Below are 16331 nucleotides of genomic sequence, written 5' to 3' on the forward strand. Positions count from 1 at the left end.
TACAAATTATTGAAAATTTCATGGTATACCACATTGGTTGTTGATGTAATAGAGGAAATTGAGTTCTTGGCAATCAATATTTGAAGACCACCTGGGTTGTTAACTCGAGAAGCAGCCACGTACAACTGACCATTCACAAAAACTGGTTTTTTAAGTAACAATCCTACATGTGACAATGTTTGACCTTGACTTTTGTTAATAGTCATTGCATATGATAACATCAATGGGAATTGTTTTCGTTGAAACTTGAATGGCAACCTGATATCAGAGGGTGACATTGACATTCTGGGGATCAACACTTTGTTCCTTTGTTAGCACCATCCATTAACTCAGCTTCAATTACACGGTCTGCTAACTTGGTGATTACCAACTGCATACCAATACACAATCCAACTGAATGATCAACATTTCTTAACAACATGATTTGCGAGCCAATTTTTAAAGTTAATGAATGATTTGGTACACCTGAAGCTCTAATGCCGTTCAAAAATTTCGGTGTGTGTACATCACCCAGTATTCCAATGTCTGCATCGGCTTTGCACACTGTATCACAACTAAAATATGTTATACTTTCAACTGTATGCAACTCACTCATATGTTGTACATTTTTGCACGACAAAACTGAATGAGTAAAATAACTGGATTAGGGTTGTCATAGTTGACATGTTGTAATAGTTGATCAACATATTGCTCTCAAAATGTGCAAGGTAAACGTCTCTCTCTGAAAAGAGAAAAAAAAATGATTGTTATAAGGTGTACACACATTAGGAAACACATAAAATCCATGATTAAGTGTAAAGTTGATTAATATAACATGACTTACTCATGATCCTGAAGAACAAAGTGGATGAACTTGGTCTCCCCGTCCATTAATTATGGTTGTACGTGGAGATTCAATCGAGACAACAAAATCAACCAAATCTATAGAGATTTATCATTATAACAATAACTACTATATATATATATATATATATATATATATATATATATATATATATATATATATATATATATATATATATATATATATTATACTTGAAATGATAAACGAAATGAGGACCGTAAATAAGTATTACGAAATAGTTCGGAAGCATTAATTTGGGTAGGACCAAGTTGATTGAAAGCTTTCAACATGTATGTCATGTTTGGAAAACTGTTATTGTTATATTGAAAGACTTTTGTAGAATGCATGAACAAGATCTTGTATTTGTGGTGCGTAGTTTTGTATCTCAAGTCATTTGTTACAACGATAAAGCTTTTAAAGGAGTACAAATGACCCTCAAAAAAGATTTTTTTTTTTTTAAAAATTCATCAACTTGAGCCTTTTTTATTGTTGCATGTATACGCGTACCCTAAATTAGCAAAAAGTAAAAATTTAACGGAAATCTATATTATAATAGAATACGAAATACATGAATATGTGTTATATAACAAACATAGTAGCATGTGAATTATAAAACTAAACTTAATAAAAATATATATTAGGATTGAATATATTAAGAAATAATATATATATATATATATATATATATATATATATATATATATATATATATATATATATATGTGTGTGTGTGTGTGTGTGTGTGTGTGTGTGTGTGTGTGTGTGTGTGTGTGTGTGTGTGTGTGTGTGTGTGTGTGTGTGTGTGTGTGTGTGTGTGTGTGTGTGTGTGTGTGTGTGTGTGTGTGTGTGTGTGTGTGTGCACGAAAATATGATCTGTATATATCTATACTAAAAGTGAAGAATATATCTCAGAATCATGAAACACACACTCCAAAGTATGAGAATTGTAGGTGTTATTGTTGAATGTTGATTCATACATTCGGATTAGACGAACTTGTATCGCCCAATTCGTGAAGGTAGCGATGACTTGGTTAAGTAGATTGAAGGTGGGAGTCATATTGAAAAGTTGAAAAGTTTAGCGTATGAAAAGTACAGGAAGTGGATTGAAAATGAATGAGAAGCAAGACCAATGAGGTATTTATAACTATGAATTTGTGCAAATGAATAATTTAATTTAATTATTTAATTATGAAATACTAAATACTAATACTAATAGCTATTGCATGATTCCCGTGCATAAAAACAAATGAATAATAATTCCCATGCATACTAAATACCATGAATTACACGTGCATAGTAATTATAGTAATAATAATTCGTTAAGGCTAATAGGATGCATGATTTCATGTTTTTGTATGTGAATAATTCGTTTTGTAAGGCTAATTCGTTATTATATTATTATTATTATTATTATTATTATTATTATTATTATTATTATTATTATTATTATTATTATTATTATTATTATTATTATTATAAATAGCAATAGTAATTATAGTAATAATAATTGGCTAATATGATGATTCTGCATTTCTGTGTTGTTATTAAGACTGATTTTAGGTCAAGTATTAAGGATTGATTTAATTAAGGTTCATTTAATTTAAATAATTTAATTAAGGATGACTGAATTTAATTTAGAATGATTTAATTTAATTAAGGATGATTATTTGTAATGCTAAATATATAGGCTGATTTAATTTAAATGAATTAATTAAGGATGATTTAATTTAACAGCAACCAACTGTAACTGCAGCTCCGCTTTAGAACCCGCCTCCTATTGGTTTTCTACTATGCAGTGTTGACGCAATCCTGAATGGGGATGTGCCGACATTTCGGGTGGTGTTACGGGACACCGCCGGCAGCTTCATGGGGGCTAGAAGCGGGGTGTTGCATTGCGGGAATGAGCCGTACATGGCGGAGGCTATGGTTGTTAACGAAGCATTGGCTTGGTTAAAAGACCGTTCGGCTGCTGACTATATAGTGGAATCAGATAGTCTCAATTTCTGTAATAGTTCCAATTCTTCTAAAACTTATTTATCTTATGTTGGCTCTGTAGTTATGCAGTGTCTTATGACTGCAAGAAGCATGGGGACCGTAAGGGTCTGTCATGTTAGAAGGTCAGCGAATCAGATCGCTCACACGCTAGCGCGGGTGGCTGGTTCTAACTCTGTCCTCGGAGAGTAGTTGTTGACACCTCCTGATAGTATTGCGACCATGTTTTAATGAAGTTCTTCTGGTTGGTTTAAAAAAAAAAGGATGATTTAATTTAATTAAGGATGATCAAATTTAATTAAGAATGATTATTTATAATACGAAATATATAGGCTGATTTAATTTAAATGATTTAATTAAGGATGATTTAATTTAATTAAGGATGATCAATTGTAATACTAAATAAATAAATAAATAAATAAATAAATAAATAAATAAATATATATATATATATATATATATATATATATATATATATATATATATATATATATATATATATCGGGTGATTTAATTTAAATAATTAAATTTAATTAAAATACTATACTATAATAATGAATTATTATTACTATAATAATAATAATAATAATAATAATAATAATAATAATAATAATAATAATAATAATAATAATAACTAATATTATATTCTTATTTTACTCAACATGTTAAATTACATAAATACATGAATTTATTTATAAATTGGCTAATTTGTAATTATAGTATATTATTATAGTATTATATTATTATTATTATTATTATTATTATTATTATTATTGTTGTTGTTGTTGTTGTTGTTATTATAGTAAATGATACTTATAGTAATAATATTTCGTTAAGGCTAATAGGATACATGATTCCACATTTCTGTATGTGAAAAATTCGTTCTGTATGTGAATTACTATTACTATAATAATCACTATAATATATATATGATGCATGATTCCGCGTTTTTGTATGTGATTTACTATTACTATAATAATCACTAATATATATATATATATATATATATATATATATATATATATATATATATATATATATATATAATAGTATAATATTATATTCTTCTTTTACTCAACATGCTAAATTACATGAATCAATATACAAATTAATATGAATACAACAAATGTTTTCACATTTGGAGGGAAAATTTTGGGGAATTACATGAATCTATTTATAAATTAATATGAATACAATAAATATTTTCACATTTGGAGGGAAAATTTTTGGGACAATTATTTTGCTTTAATATATATATATATATATATATATATATATATATATATATATATATATATATATATATATATATATATATATATATATATATAGAGAGAGAGAGAGAGAGAGAGAGAGAGAGAGAGAGAGAGAGATAGTATTATAGTAATTATTATTATTATTATTGTTATTATTATTATAATAATAAATTGTAATAGTAATTATAGTAATAATAATTGGCTAATAGGATGATTCCGCGTTTCTGTGTTGTTATTAAGGATGATTTCGCGTTTCTGTGTTGTTATTAAGGCTGATTTTACGTTTTGTATTAAGGATTGATTTAATTAAGGTTGATTTAATTTAAATAATTTAATTAAGAACGATTGAATTTAATTTAGGATGATTTAATTTAATTAATGATGATTATTTGTAATACTAAATATATAGGCAGATTTAATTAATTATGAGTTAATTTAATTAATGATGATCTAATTTAATTAAGAACGATTATTTGTAATACTAAATATATAGACTGATTTAAATTAAATGATTTAATTAAGGATGATCATTTGTAATACTAAATATATATATTGTTATTTAATTAAAATAATTTTATTTAATTAAAATACTATACTATAATAACGAATTATTATTACTATAATAATAATAATAATAATAACAACAACAACAACAACAACAACAACAACAACAACAACAACAACAACAACAACAACAATAATAATAATAATAATAATAATAATAATAATACTAATAATAATAATAATAATAATAATAATAATAATAATCAATATTATTTTCTTCTTTTACTCAACATGATAAATTACATGAATTACATGAATTTATTTATAAATTTACTAATTCGTTATTATAGTATAGTATTATTATTATTATTATTATTATTATTATTATTATTATTATTATTATTATTATTATTATTATTATTATTATTATATTAAATAGTAATTATAGTAATAATAATTCGTTAAGGCTAATAGGATGCATGACTCCGTATTTCTGTATGTGAAAAATTTGTTCTATATGTGAATTATTATTACTATAGTAATTACTATAATCTATATATTTATCTATATATTATAATAATAATAATAATAATAATAATAATAATAATAATAATAATAATAATAATAATCAATATTATTTTCTTCTTTTACTCAACATGATAAATTACATGAATCTATTTATATATTAATATGAATACAATAAATGTTTTCACATTTGGAGGGAAAATTTTTGGGAATTACATGAATCTATTTATAAATTAATATGAATATAATAAATATTTTCACATTTGGAGGGAAAATTTTTTGGACAATTATTTTGCTTTAATATATATAGAAACTATCATGAGTTGTTATGAATTGATTCACCTCGCTACAAATTAATAAAAAATTCATTATATAGGTAAGTTTAAAAAAAAAAAAAAGAAAAAACGATTACAATAGTGATACATCATGTACGGAGTATTAGTAAGTTATTATTGTAGACAAATATAGTATTATTACACAGGAAGCATTTGGTTCATGTTAGATTACCTTAACTTATCAAATTGCTTCATAAAATATTACTAGGAATATACACAATTTGTATTTTGTTTAGATTAGGAAATATAACAACAACCAATTTGGTTATGGGTTATCCTTAATTTCAAGGAGCATTTTACTTCATGCATTTAATATATAAATATATAAATCCTTTCACTAAATGATATAACCAATAAAAATATTTCTTGAACTAATGAAACAACTAATGTTGAGTTATATAATTATCAAAATGTCTAGAATGAAAAAAATATGAATTAAAGTCTTCTTTTTGTTAGTACAATTATCATTGATTGGCATTGATTTCACTTTTTTGGGTGTCTCTCCACATATCAAAGCTATTTTAGCCCTCCATTCATTTGCATTCTCTTGTTGTTGCTCTTGAGTTTCAAATAGTTGTTTAAAATTATCTACCTCATTGGTTGGTAAAGGTGAAGGAGATTCATTATTATCTAGCACAATTGAAAACTCATTGCTATGACACTCCTTGCGAAGAAAATTATATTGCCCTGCACAAGCTAGTACAAGTTCTACTTGAGTATTATAAGGGAATGGAGATGATGATTTGAAAATCATAAATCTTAATTTGAATATACCAAATATCCACTCAAGTACATTCCTTAAAGAAGGATGTTCCTAGGTTGAATTTATAACTTGATGGATAATATACTAGGCTTGGGCCATAGGGATCGGCCCAAGAAAGCAACTGAATCAAAGAAGCCCAAGAAAGACGCACATGGTGAAGCAACCCAAGAGTTTGTCAAGGATTGGGCCTATTATTCCCATTATAACTAAAATTGGACCCATTATTTCTAGTATAATGGAATTAGGTCTCATCATGTAACCAAGACACCCAATATGAGGCAGTCTATAATTCTTATTCCTTGTAGGGCTCTAGGCCCAAAACATGTATAAATAAGACCTCTAACATAGAGGAGAGGGACAACTCTCAGCAATTCACGAGCAATACTCATCAATACAACATTCCTATATTTTCGCCATATATTTCTCCTATATTCTCGTTGTTATAACGGTAGTGTTGGCCTGTCGTTGACTGCCCAAAAGTCATAAAACCAACATTGGCGCCGTCTGTGGGGATCGATACGAAAAGTTATCATTCGTTCCTCAAACCCTGAAAGCATGGTAACTACGAGACGAAATACTCGAACTGACCAACCAGTCGCTAGACCAGTCAGAGATTTAAGAGAAACCCTCAGTCGCCCCCCCTCGCAGGTACCGAACGATCAGCATATTGCCTTGGAGAGGGAGGCTGAACGGGGAGGTCCCCGAGAAGAAGAGGATGTCCATTCGAACGCACGCCCACCGGCCATTAGTGTCCCACGGACCCAGCCAGTGGAACTCACCCCCGAGATAGTAGAGGCCGCCGCACGCTACTTGGAGGCCCTACATCATGGCCAGACCGCAAGGGCAGGATCCCCAGAACCTTCCCGGGTAAACAAAACCACCCAGATCACCGGCAACCGACTACCCAACATGAACTTACCGCCTGAAAGAACACAGAGATCGGTTCCACCCCAGGGACCCCGTCGTGCAGTCTCCGTCCTTGATCGCATAGGGCCCCTGAATCAACAGACAACCATTCCACAGCCTGAACTCGGAAACCCCCCGGTAGAATGCCCACAACAAAGAGTCAGGCTCAACCCCCAACGACGGGTAGAGGTCATCCAGGCAACCGGTTCTCACATGGGAGGGGCAAGGGAAGGAGATCCCGATCGAAGAAGAATTCTGCAAGACATGGTGGAGGGTAGTGGGGAGACTCCAGAACTTGGTCAGGGGAACCGAGATCGAGAGATGGCAGAACTCGCCAGGGAGGTGAGAGACCTCCAAAGGAAGGTCAAAGGCAGGGGAGATTGACCAACCGCTCGATCTCTGTTGTCTACCAGTCCATTCTCTATGAAAATCCAAGAATATCGCGCGCCAAGAGACTTCAAGTGTCCGACAATGCCTACTTACGATAGAACGGGGGACCCCAGCGATCACTTAGTCGGCTTCCAGGCAAAGATGATGGTAATAGGGGAGGAGGACCCTATGTACTGTCGCGCCTTTTTCTCAACTCTAGGTGGGGCAGCGCAGCGTTGGTTACTATCTCTACTGCCAGGGTCCATCGACCGTTTCGGAACCCTAGCCGAGCAATTCCTAACCTACTTTGCAGGAAGCATGAAAGCAAAGCACTTCATGACCCTAACTACCATACAACAAGGAGAAGCTGAGACACTAAAAGAGTTCTTAAAAAGATGGCAGAAGGAAGTACAGGCTGTGGAAGATCTGGACGATCGAACGACCCTCACTTTATTCAAGGAAGCCCTCCGGTCAGGGGATCTGTTCACTAGTCTGCGAAGGGAGACCCCCGACACGTATGCACAGGCCATCCAGAGGGCCAACAAATATGCGGAAACAGAAGAGGCTTTGTGACAGAAAATAAGGCGAGAAGCGAAACGACCCCGTGACGAGACGAGAACACGTCCGTTGGACCGACCGTCTAAACGGGAAGAGAGATCTAACGTCATTCGGGGGCCACTTCCCCCTCGACACAGGGCAGTCCCCGCCCTCGGGGCGAGGCACGTGCACGAAGTCCAACCACCCCGACCTACAGAGAACCTACCGCCACCACCCACAAAAGCAGAGGAACGGCCAGCCACGGGAAGAGCCAGATACTGTCGATATCACAGGTCCACGGGACATTCTACCGAAGAATGTACTACCCTACAAAAAGAAATCGAGGAGCTTATCTAGAAAGGACGATCAACTGCTCGCCCCAACCAATGAAGAAAACTTCCATGGGTACCAGCCCGGGGCCCTCCCACCGGACTTAAGGATATGCCCCAACAGAAAGACCAAGAAGAGGGGAATCCAGAAGAGCAAGACGATCGGAACTGAAAACACAAGCGTGTGATCCACATGATTTGTGGCGGGCCTGCGGTGGGAGATAGCTCTCGCGAAAGGAAACGTTGGGCTAGACAATTATTGTAGGCGCAGTGCAACATAGACCCCCCATCAAGAAAGGTCGGAGGGACATCATCACCTTCTCAGATGAAGACCTCCCGAACGGCCCAACTCCACACCGCGATGCCCTCATCATCACCATGGACATCAACGGGACCACCGTCCGGAGAGTATTTGTAGACACTGGCAGCAGTGCCAATGTCATGTACCTCGAGACATTTAACAAACTGGGACTATCCAAAGAACAACTACACCTGGTGCGGACACCACTTGCTGGGTTCACCAGAGATAGCATAGAGGCTGAGGGGTGTCTCACCTTGCCCGTGGAAATAGGAGAATACCCAAGGGTCCGATCCCTAGACATGGAGTTCGTGGTTGTTAACATCAATTCCGCGCACAACGTAATCCTAGGACGTCCGGGTTTAGAGGATCTGGGGGCTGTGGTGTCGCTCGAGCATCTGTGTTTAAAATTCCGAACACCCGAAGGAGTGGGGATCGCTAAATGCGATCGCCATGTGGCCCGGTCATGCTACCTCCTCTCTTGCCAGCAGATTGGGAGACGCGACCTACAGGTCCAAGCTATCACCGAGAAAACCAAAGGAGAGGAGACTAAGGAAAGGCCGGAACCCGTAGCTGATTTAGAAGAAGTAGCTTTGGAGGACTCCAGACCAGATAGAACGATCAAGATAGGCAAAGGGCTAACAGAAGAGATCTGCCTGAGCATCTTACAAACACTGAAAGAGTACAAAGTCCTATTCGCTTGGGGACCCGAAGACATGCCCGGAATTGACCGGTCGGTTATCACCCACCGCTTATCCGTCAATCCGGCTACCCGACCAGTCATGCAACGGAAGAGACACCTACCGACAAACCGAAGAAAATTCGTAAAAAAAAGAAGTTGCCACCCTACTAGAGATCGGTCACCTCAGGGAAGTCACCTATCCCGCTTGGGTGGCTAACGTTGTGTTAGTACCCAAGCCCCCAGCATGGAGAATGTGTGCTGATTATACTGATCTCAACAAGGCATGTCCTAAGGACCCCTTGCCCTTACCACGAATAGACCAACTGGTAGACCAAACCGCCGGTTACGCACTACTTAGTTTCATGGACGCCCTTCGGGGCTACCACCAAATATTTATGGAAGAACAGGACGAAGACAAAACGGCGTTCCTAACACCTGATGGAGTCTATTGCTATAAGGTGATGCCGTTCGACCTGAAAAATGCGGGAGCAACATTTACAAGGATGGTCTCCAAAATATTTCACAGCTTGCTTGGGAAAAGCATGGAAGCCTATGTCGACGACCTGCTGGTAAAAAGCAAAGAAGCCCCCGAACACTCTCGGGACCTTAGAGCATGCTTCCAACTCATGGAAAGATACAAACTGAGATTGAATCAAAAGAAATGCGCATTCGCTGTCCGTGGGGGAAAATTCCTAGGATACATGGTCACACAGAGAGGGATAGAACCAAACCCCGAGAAAATAAAAGCCATACTTGATATGCAACCGCCCACCAACCTACTGGAAATCCAAAAACTGACGGGACGACTGGCAGCCCTTAGCCGTTTTCTCTCCAAATCGGCAGAGCGTTCTCTACCATTCTTCGAAGTGATCAAAAGAAGAGAGGGGTTCAAATGGACCCCTGAATGTCAAGCATCGTTCGAGGAGTTAAAGAAATATCTGTTATCCCCACCCCTACTAGCCAAACCCAAAGGAGGTGAAACCTTATACCTTTACATGGCGGTATCGGAGCAGGCAGTGAGCTCCGTTTTGGTGCGGGAAGAAGAGAAGCTACAGCATCCAATATATTATATCAGCAAATTACTAAGAGGGGCAGAAACCCGATATACACCCTTGGAGAAGATGGTCTACTCCCTGATCACCACAGTACGGAAGTTAGTCCCATACTTCCAAGCCCACCCCGTAGAGGTGCTCACAGACCAACCACTCGCCGGCATCCTGAGGAGCCCCACCTCCTCCGGTCGAATGGTGAAATGCGCTATGGAGTTGACCCAATATGGGATTGAGTACAAACCCCGACCCTCCATTAAGGCACAGGCCCTGGCCGATTTCATCGTGGAGTGTACAGCAAGAGACCAAAGGGGGAGCACAAGTGATTTCAGCCAGAATACCTGGTGGGAAATGAGTGCAGACGGAGCAGCCAACACTAAACACTATGGAGGGGGAATCATGCTAACCTCACCAGAAGGGTTCAAAGTATACTATGCCCTAGAATACCAGTTCAAAGCATCAAACAATGAGGCAGAATATGAAGCAGTGATCGGAGGAATACGACTTGCGACCGCCCTTGGAGCACGTAACCTTCGCATTCGAACAGACTCACGACTCGTTGTAGGACAAATCAAAGGAACCTTCGAGACCAGAGGGGAGAACTTGAGGATGTACAAGGATGTTACTGAAGGATTACTGGGAAAATTGGCCGCTTACGAAATACAACACGTGCCCCGCACGGAAAACATGGAAGCTGACATACTCTCGAAGATCTCCCTGGGAGGTACCCCAGGACACTTAACACACATATGCAAGAGAGAGGTCATCCACGCGCCCAGCACAGAATCCCTCTTGATCGCAATGGTAGCCTCAGTAGGCATCCAGTCCCCGGATAGTTGGATAGGAGACCTAACCAGATACATCACGAAAGCAGAACTTCCGTCTGATCCTGTACAGGCCGCAAAAGTCAAGCGAAGGGCCCCAGCCTACCAATTGGTAGACAACCAGCTGTACAAAAGATCCTTCGGGGGACCCCTACTAAAATGCCTACCACCAAGCGAAGCCAAACAAGTAATTGAGGAAGCCTACAGCGGGATATGTGCAGCTCACCAGGGAGCGAACACCCTGGCCAGAAAATTACTGGTCCAAAGATATTACTGGCCCAACATGACACAAGATTGCATCCAAAGGATTCAAAGTTGTCATACTTGTCAAAAGTTTGCAGAAAAGCAAAACTGACCGGCCACCTTCTACACACCGGTCACCACAGCCATACCCTTCACTAAGTGGGGTGTAGACCTCCTGGGACCACTACCCCAAGCGCCAGGGCACCACAAGTTCTGCATAGTCGCCATCGACTACTTCACTAAGTGGATCGAAGCCGAACCATTGGTAACCATCACAGACTACCAGTGTCGCAAATTCCTGTGGAGGAAGGTGATCTGCCGTTTTGGCCTGCCTGAGCATCTCATCACTGATAATGGCCGACAGTTCGATTGCAAGGACTTCGCAGAATTCTGTGAAAATTATTCTATCAAGCACACCAAGGTATCGGTGGCTTACCCCCAGGCAAACAGGCAAGTAGAAAACGCGAACAGAACAATCATGGATGGACTAAAGAAACGAATAGAAGAAGAAGGTGGTGCATGGGTGGACCAACTCGACCACATCCTATGGGCTCATCGAACCACACCGCGACAGGCAACCGGGGAAACCCCATTCAGCCTCACGTATGGGTTCGAGGCCAAGGTCCCTATCGAGGTCCTATGCCCCACGAATAGGGTGCAACAATATGAGGATTAGGCTAATGAGCAGCTACTGTAACTAGAAAAGAATTTCCTCGAAGAGCGGAGAGACGCAGCTCAGCACCGAATGACAGAATATCAACGAGCTGTGAAAAGATACCACGATGCACGCGTAAAGCCTAGGTACTTTGACATAGGGGACCTAGTACTCAGAGATAGACAAGCCGCCCTACCAAATCAAGGCGAGAAAATAGCCAAGAACTGGGAGGGCCCCTACAGAGTCTCGGCAATCATCAGACCAGGCACCTACAAGTTGGAAACTATGGAAGGCAAGCTGATCGAGCGTATTTGGAATTCAAATCGCCTCAAGAGGTTTTACCAGTAGCCCACTTGAGAATTTCATAACAAATATCATTATGTACTACTTACCTTTATTAGTTTCGTAATAAAATATCTTTATTTCGGATTACACATCTCATGATTCGCAAAAACATAACACATTACAACATTTCAAAGACGCTAGGTCGTAGTTAGCCCCACAAGGGGCTAACAAACTCACACCCTATCCAAACCAACCTGAACCTCCCCAGAATTCTTACGGTCGATCACCCCGGCTAGTCACCCCAACTGGTCATTTCGACAAATCAATAGCCAATTCATCTTACCACAAATCGGCGGTCCACCCAACGCTCGATGGATAAATATACAACAAGTTCATGCATGAAGCAATAATCAGATCACAGTGAAACAAATTGAATGGGGCTACTGGGATAAAGAGCCCTACAATATCAGGTGGCGGAGAATCTAATAATGGGGAGTTAAGGGTGAAGGGTTTAGTGTAGTATCTAGAGGCTCTAGGAGAATAATCGGGGCGTCATAGGACATAGGGCTGAGTCTAGAAGTCATTAGAGTATTAAACAGCGTCAGTAGAAAGCAGTCAAATAGAGTACATACTGACAAAGAACGGGAGACGTTCTCAAAAGCCATCGGTGGAATGGCATAATAATAGAGAACGGGAGACGTTCTCTAAAGCCATCAGTGGAATGGCATAACAACAGAGAACGAGAGACGTTCTCAAAAGCTTTTTGATGGATGGGCACACTGACAGAGAACGGGAGACGTTCTCAATAACTTTGTGATGGATGGGCATACTGGTAGAGAACGGGAGACGTTCTCAATAGCTTTTTAATGGATGGGCATACTGACAAAGAACGGGAGACGTTCTCAATAACCATTGGCGGAACGGTATACTGGCAGAGAACGGGAGACGTTCTCAAAAGCCATTGGTGGAATGACATAATAATAGATAACGGGAGACGTTCTCCAAAGCCATCAGTGGAATGGCATAACAACAGAGAACGGGAGACGTTCTCAAAAGCTTTTTGATGGATGGGCACACTGGCAGAGAACGGGAGACGTTCTCAATAGCTTTTTGATGGATGGGCACACTTACAGAGAACGGGAGATGTTCTCAATAGCTTTGTGATGGATGGGCATACTGGCAAAGAACGGGAGACGTTCTCAATAGCTTTTTGATGGATGGGCATACTGACAAAGAACGGGAGACGTTCTCAATAACCATTGGCGAAACGGTATACTGGCAGAGAATGGGAGACATTCTCAAAATCCATTGGTGGAATGGCATAATAATAGAGAACGGGAGTCGTTCTCCAAAGCCATCAGTGGAATGGCATAACAACAGAGAATGGGAGACGTTCTCAAAAGCTTTTTGATGGATGGGCACACTGGCAGAGAACGGGAGACGTTCTCAATAGCTTTTTGATGGATGGGCATACTGGCAGAGAACAGGAGACGTTCTCAATAGCTTTTGATGGATGGGCATACTGGCAGAGAACGGGAGACGTTCTCAATAGCTTTTTGATGGATGGGCATACTGGCAGAGAACGGGAGATGTTCTCAATAGCCACTGGTGGATGGGCATACTGTCAGAGAACGGGAGACATTCTTAATAAACCTTTGGTAGAACAACATAATGACAAAGAACGGAAGATGCTCTCGATAGTTGAGCAGGGTGGCCAAAAAGTTGATGAGTTAAAACTAAAACCAGCATATACAGAACAGAGCGACCAAGGCACCAACTATCCGGTGTACATGCAAAATAAACAAAATAGAGCGACCAAGGCACCAACTATCCGGTGTACATGCAAAATAAACAAAATAGAGCGACCAAGACACCAACTATCCGGTGTACAGACAAAATAGAGCGACTAAGGCACCAACTATCCGGTGTACAGACAAAATAGAGCGACTAAGACATCAATCATCCGGTGTACAGACAAAAACACAAAATAAAAGGACCAAATCATCAACTACCCGGCGTATGGGCAAAAGTGACAAGGCAAGAATGTCGAAGTCGCCACAACCACCAGAAGTAGGCCACATGTACCCTAAGGAGCGGAAGCATAACCTGGGGTATCCCCCTGCCTAGCTTCGCCGGGGTCCAACTCCCCAAAGGAAACGCCAACGAGTTCCTGAAGGTCGGCAGATGAAGTAAGGAAACCAGGATCCAAAGGGTTCTCTCCTCCTCCGCCCGCACTCAGCAATGGCTCGAATCCAGGAGGAGGCACAACAGGGGCAACACCCATCGGCGCAGAAGGCTCCTCATTCAAATGACGATCAACCCAGTGATGGTAAGGAGGTGGGAAACCCAAGTCTACCGGCTTAAAATGGGGATTAGCAGACTTCATAATACCATAGATATCCTTCTGCATATGTCGCATCCCCTCATAATAGTCCTCCGACGTCATGACACTAACATACTGAACACCTGCGGGAGTAGACAGCCACTCTTTGCTGATTCTCGCCAAATCCTCAGGAGTCTGACGAATCGCCTCCAAAGCATCCTGCCTAAAAAGCTCCGAACCACGATAATCCTCTACGGTAGAACGAAGCAACTCCTCCATCCTTCAACGACCCTCCTCGGCAGCCCGCTGCGCCCGTAGAGCCGCAACTCTGGCTGCCAAGCCAAGCTCCACCTCGCGCACCTGACCCTGGTAACGGGAAGAAAGATCAGTCAGCTGGGCAGACAACTCATCTACTCGGGCGCGGAGATCCCCTGCCTCCGAAGAACACGCTCGATAACGCTCGAAGGTCTCCATGCCAACCGAAGCAGCCTAGTCACAGGAAAAATACCCAGCGAGTTAGAAAGAAGAGAATAATAAAAGAAAGCCTAACAACCAAAGGAAGGCTATGACAATTATGAACGCACCCGATAAAGCTGAGCAATCAACCGTTTGTGAAGATCGTCAATCCCAAGAGACTTCAGAGCTTGCCGATCGAGAGGGAAGATAACACCATTTCCCCACTCCACGGGATTAAAGTTAAGCCGTTTGCCACTCATGGTGGAATTCTCCCAACCATCCACAGTCAGGGTCAGAGGTCGCGACTTCGACTCCGGTGGCACCTGCCCACCCTAGTCGGACTCCTCCCGAGCCCTCTTCCGCAAAACCTGTCGACGAACCTGCCCCCCATCTGACGGGGCCACCGCGGCCTCGGAGGAACCTAAACCGAGCCCCGCGCCAACATCATTAACTGGGGAAGGAGGGAATAAACCTGAAGACCCCCCCTCGGGTCTTTTACCCTTGTCCTGAGAATTTTCTGTCGAGGGGTACGGGGAAGGAGGAGGCTGAACGGTTTATGACCGAGTCTAGCGACGAAACTGCGCACGAAGAAGTTCCGCACGGGTGGCCATCACCGTATCCAGTCGGCGAGTCAATGGAATAGGAAGAGTATCCGCCTCTGAATCCGATCCCACGCCAAGGCTAGCTGAAAAATAGAGAAATAATCAGCAAGGCGGATGATTAAAAAAAATAATAAATAAAAAATAAATAAAAATTTTAAAAATAAAAAATAATAAACAGAGTTTGAACACAGACCAAAGTTACGGAAAGCCTGAATGTGCCGGGCTAACACCCCAGTCGGCGCATGCGGACGGTCTAACTTGAAATAAGAGGAAGGCCAAGAAATGGAGAAGTCAAAGGTACCTTCAGCAAGGCGAACAAAAACAAAACTCTCCTTCCAGTGTTTGACGGACTGCGTAGCACCATTGAAAAAATGCAGGCCGTCACGCTGGGAGAACTGGATAGAACCCGGCGATTGGGACCCCACTGCAGCGACATGAAAGAGTTGCGTGAAAGAGCAAGAGTAGGAGGAACATCGAGATGACGACACCGCCCGAGAAAATCCACTAAGAATCTAAAAGACCTAGGAGTCAACTGACCGGGAACCAAACGGAAG

The 16331-nt window shown here is 40.1% G+C and overlaps 2 protein-coding genes across 2 annotated transcripts; both read left to right on the forward strand.

Moving 5' to 3' along the window:
* Positions 1-7596: 7596 nt before the first annotated feature.
* LOC109189888 lies at positions 7597-8067 on the forward strand. Its single transcript, XM_019340510.1, has one exon. The coding sequence runs from the start codon at positions 7597-7599 to the stop codon at positions 8065-8067; it is 471 nt and encodes a 156-aa protein (XP_019196055.1).
* A 671-nt stretch (positions 8068-8738) lies between these two features.
* LOC109189889 lies at positions 8739-13610 on the forward strand. The gene is made up of 4 exons (XM_019340511.1): positions 8739-9391; positions 9528-11472; positions 13233-13319; positions 13530-13610. Exons 1-4 carry the CDS (start codon positions 8739-8741, stop codon positions 13608-13610), a joined length of 2766 nt encoding a protein of 921 aa, XP_019196056.1.
* The last annotated feature ends 2721 nt before the right edge of the window (positions 13611-16331 follow it).

The sequence above is a fragment of the Ipomoea nil genome, unplaced genomic scaffold (genome assembly GCF_001879475.1).
Source record: "Ipomoea nil cultivar Tokyo-kokei standard unplaced genomic scaffold, Asagao_1.1 scaffold1568, whole genome shotgun sequence".
Taxonomy (NCBI): Eukaryota; Viridiplantae; Streptophyta; class Magnoliopsida; order Solanales; family Convolvulaceae; genus Ipomoea; species Ipomoea nil.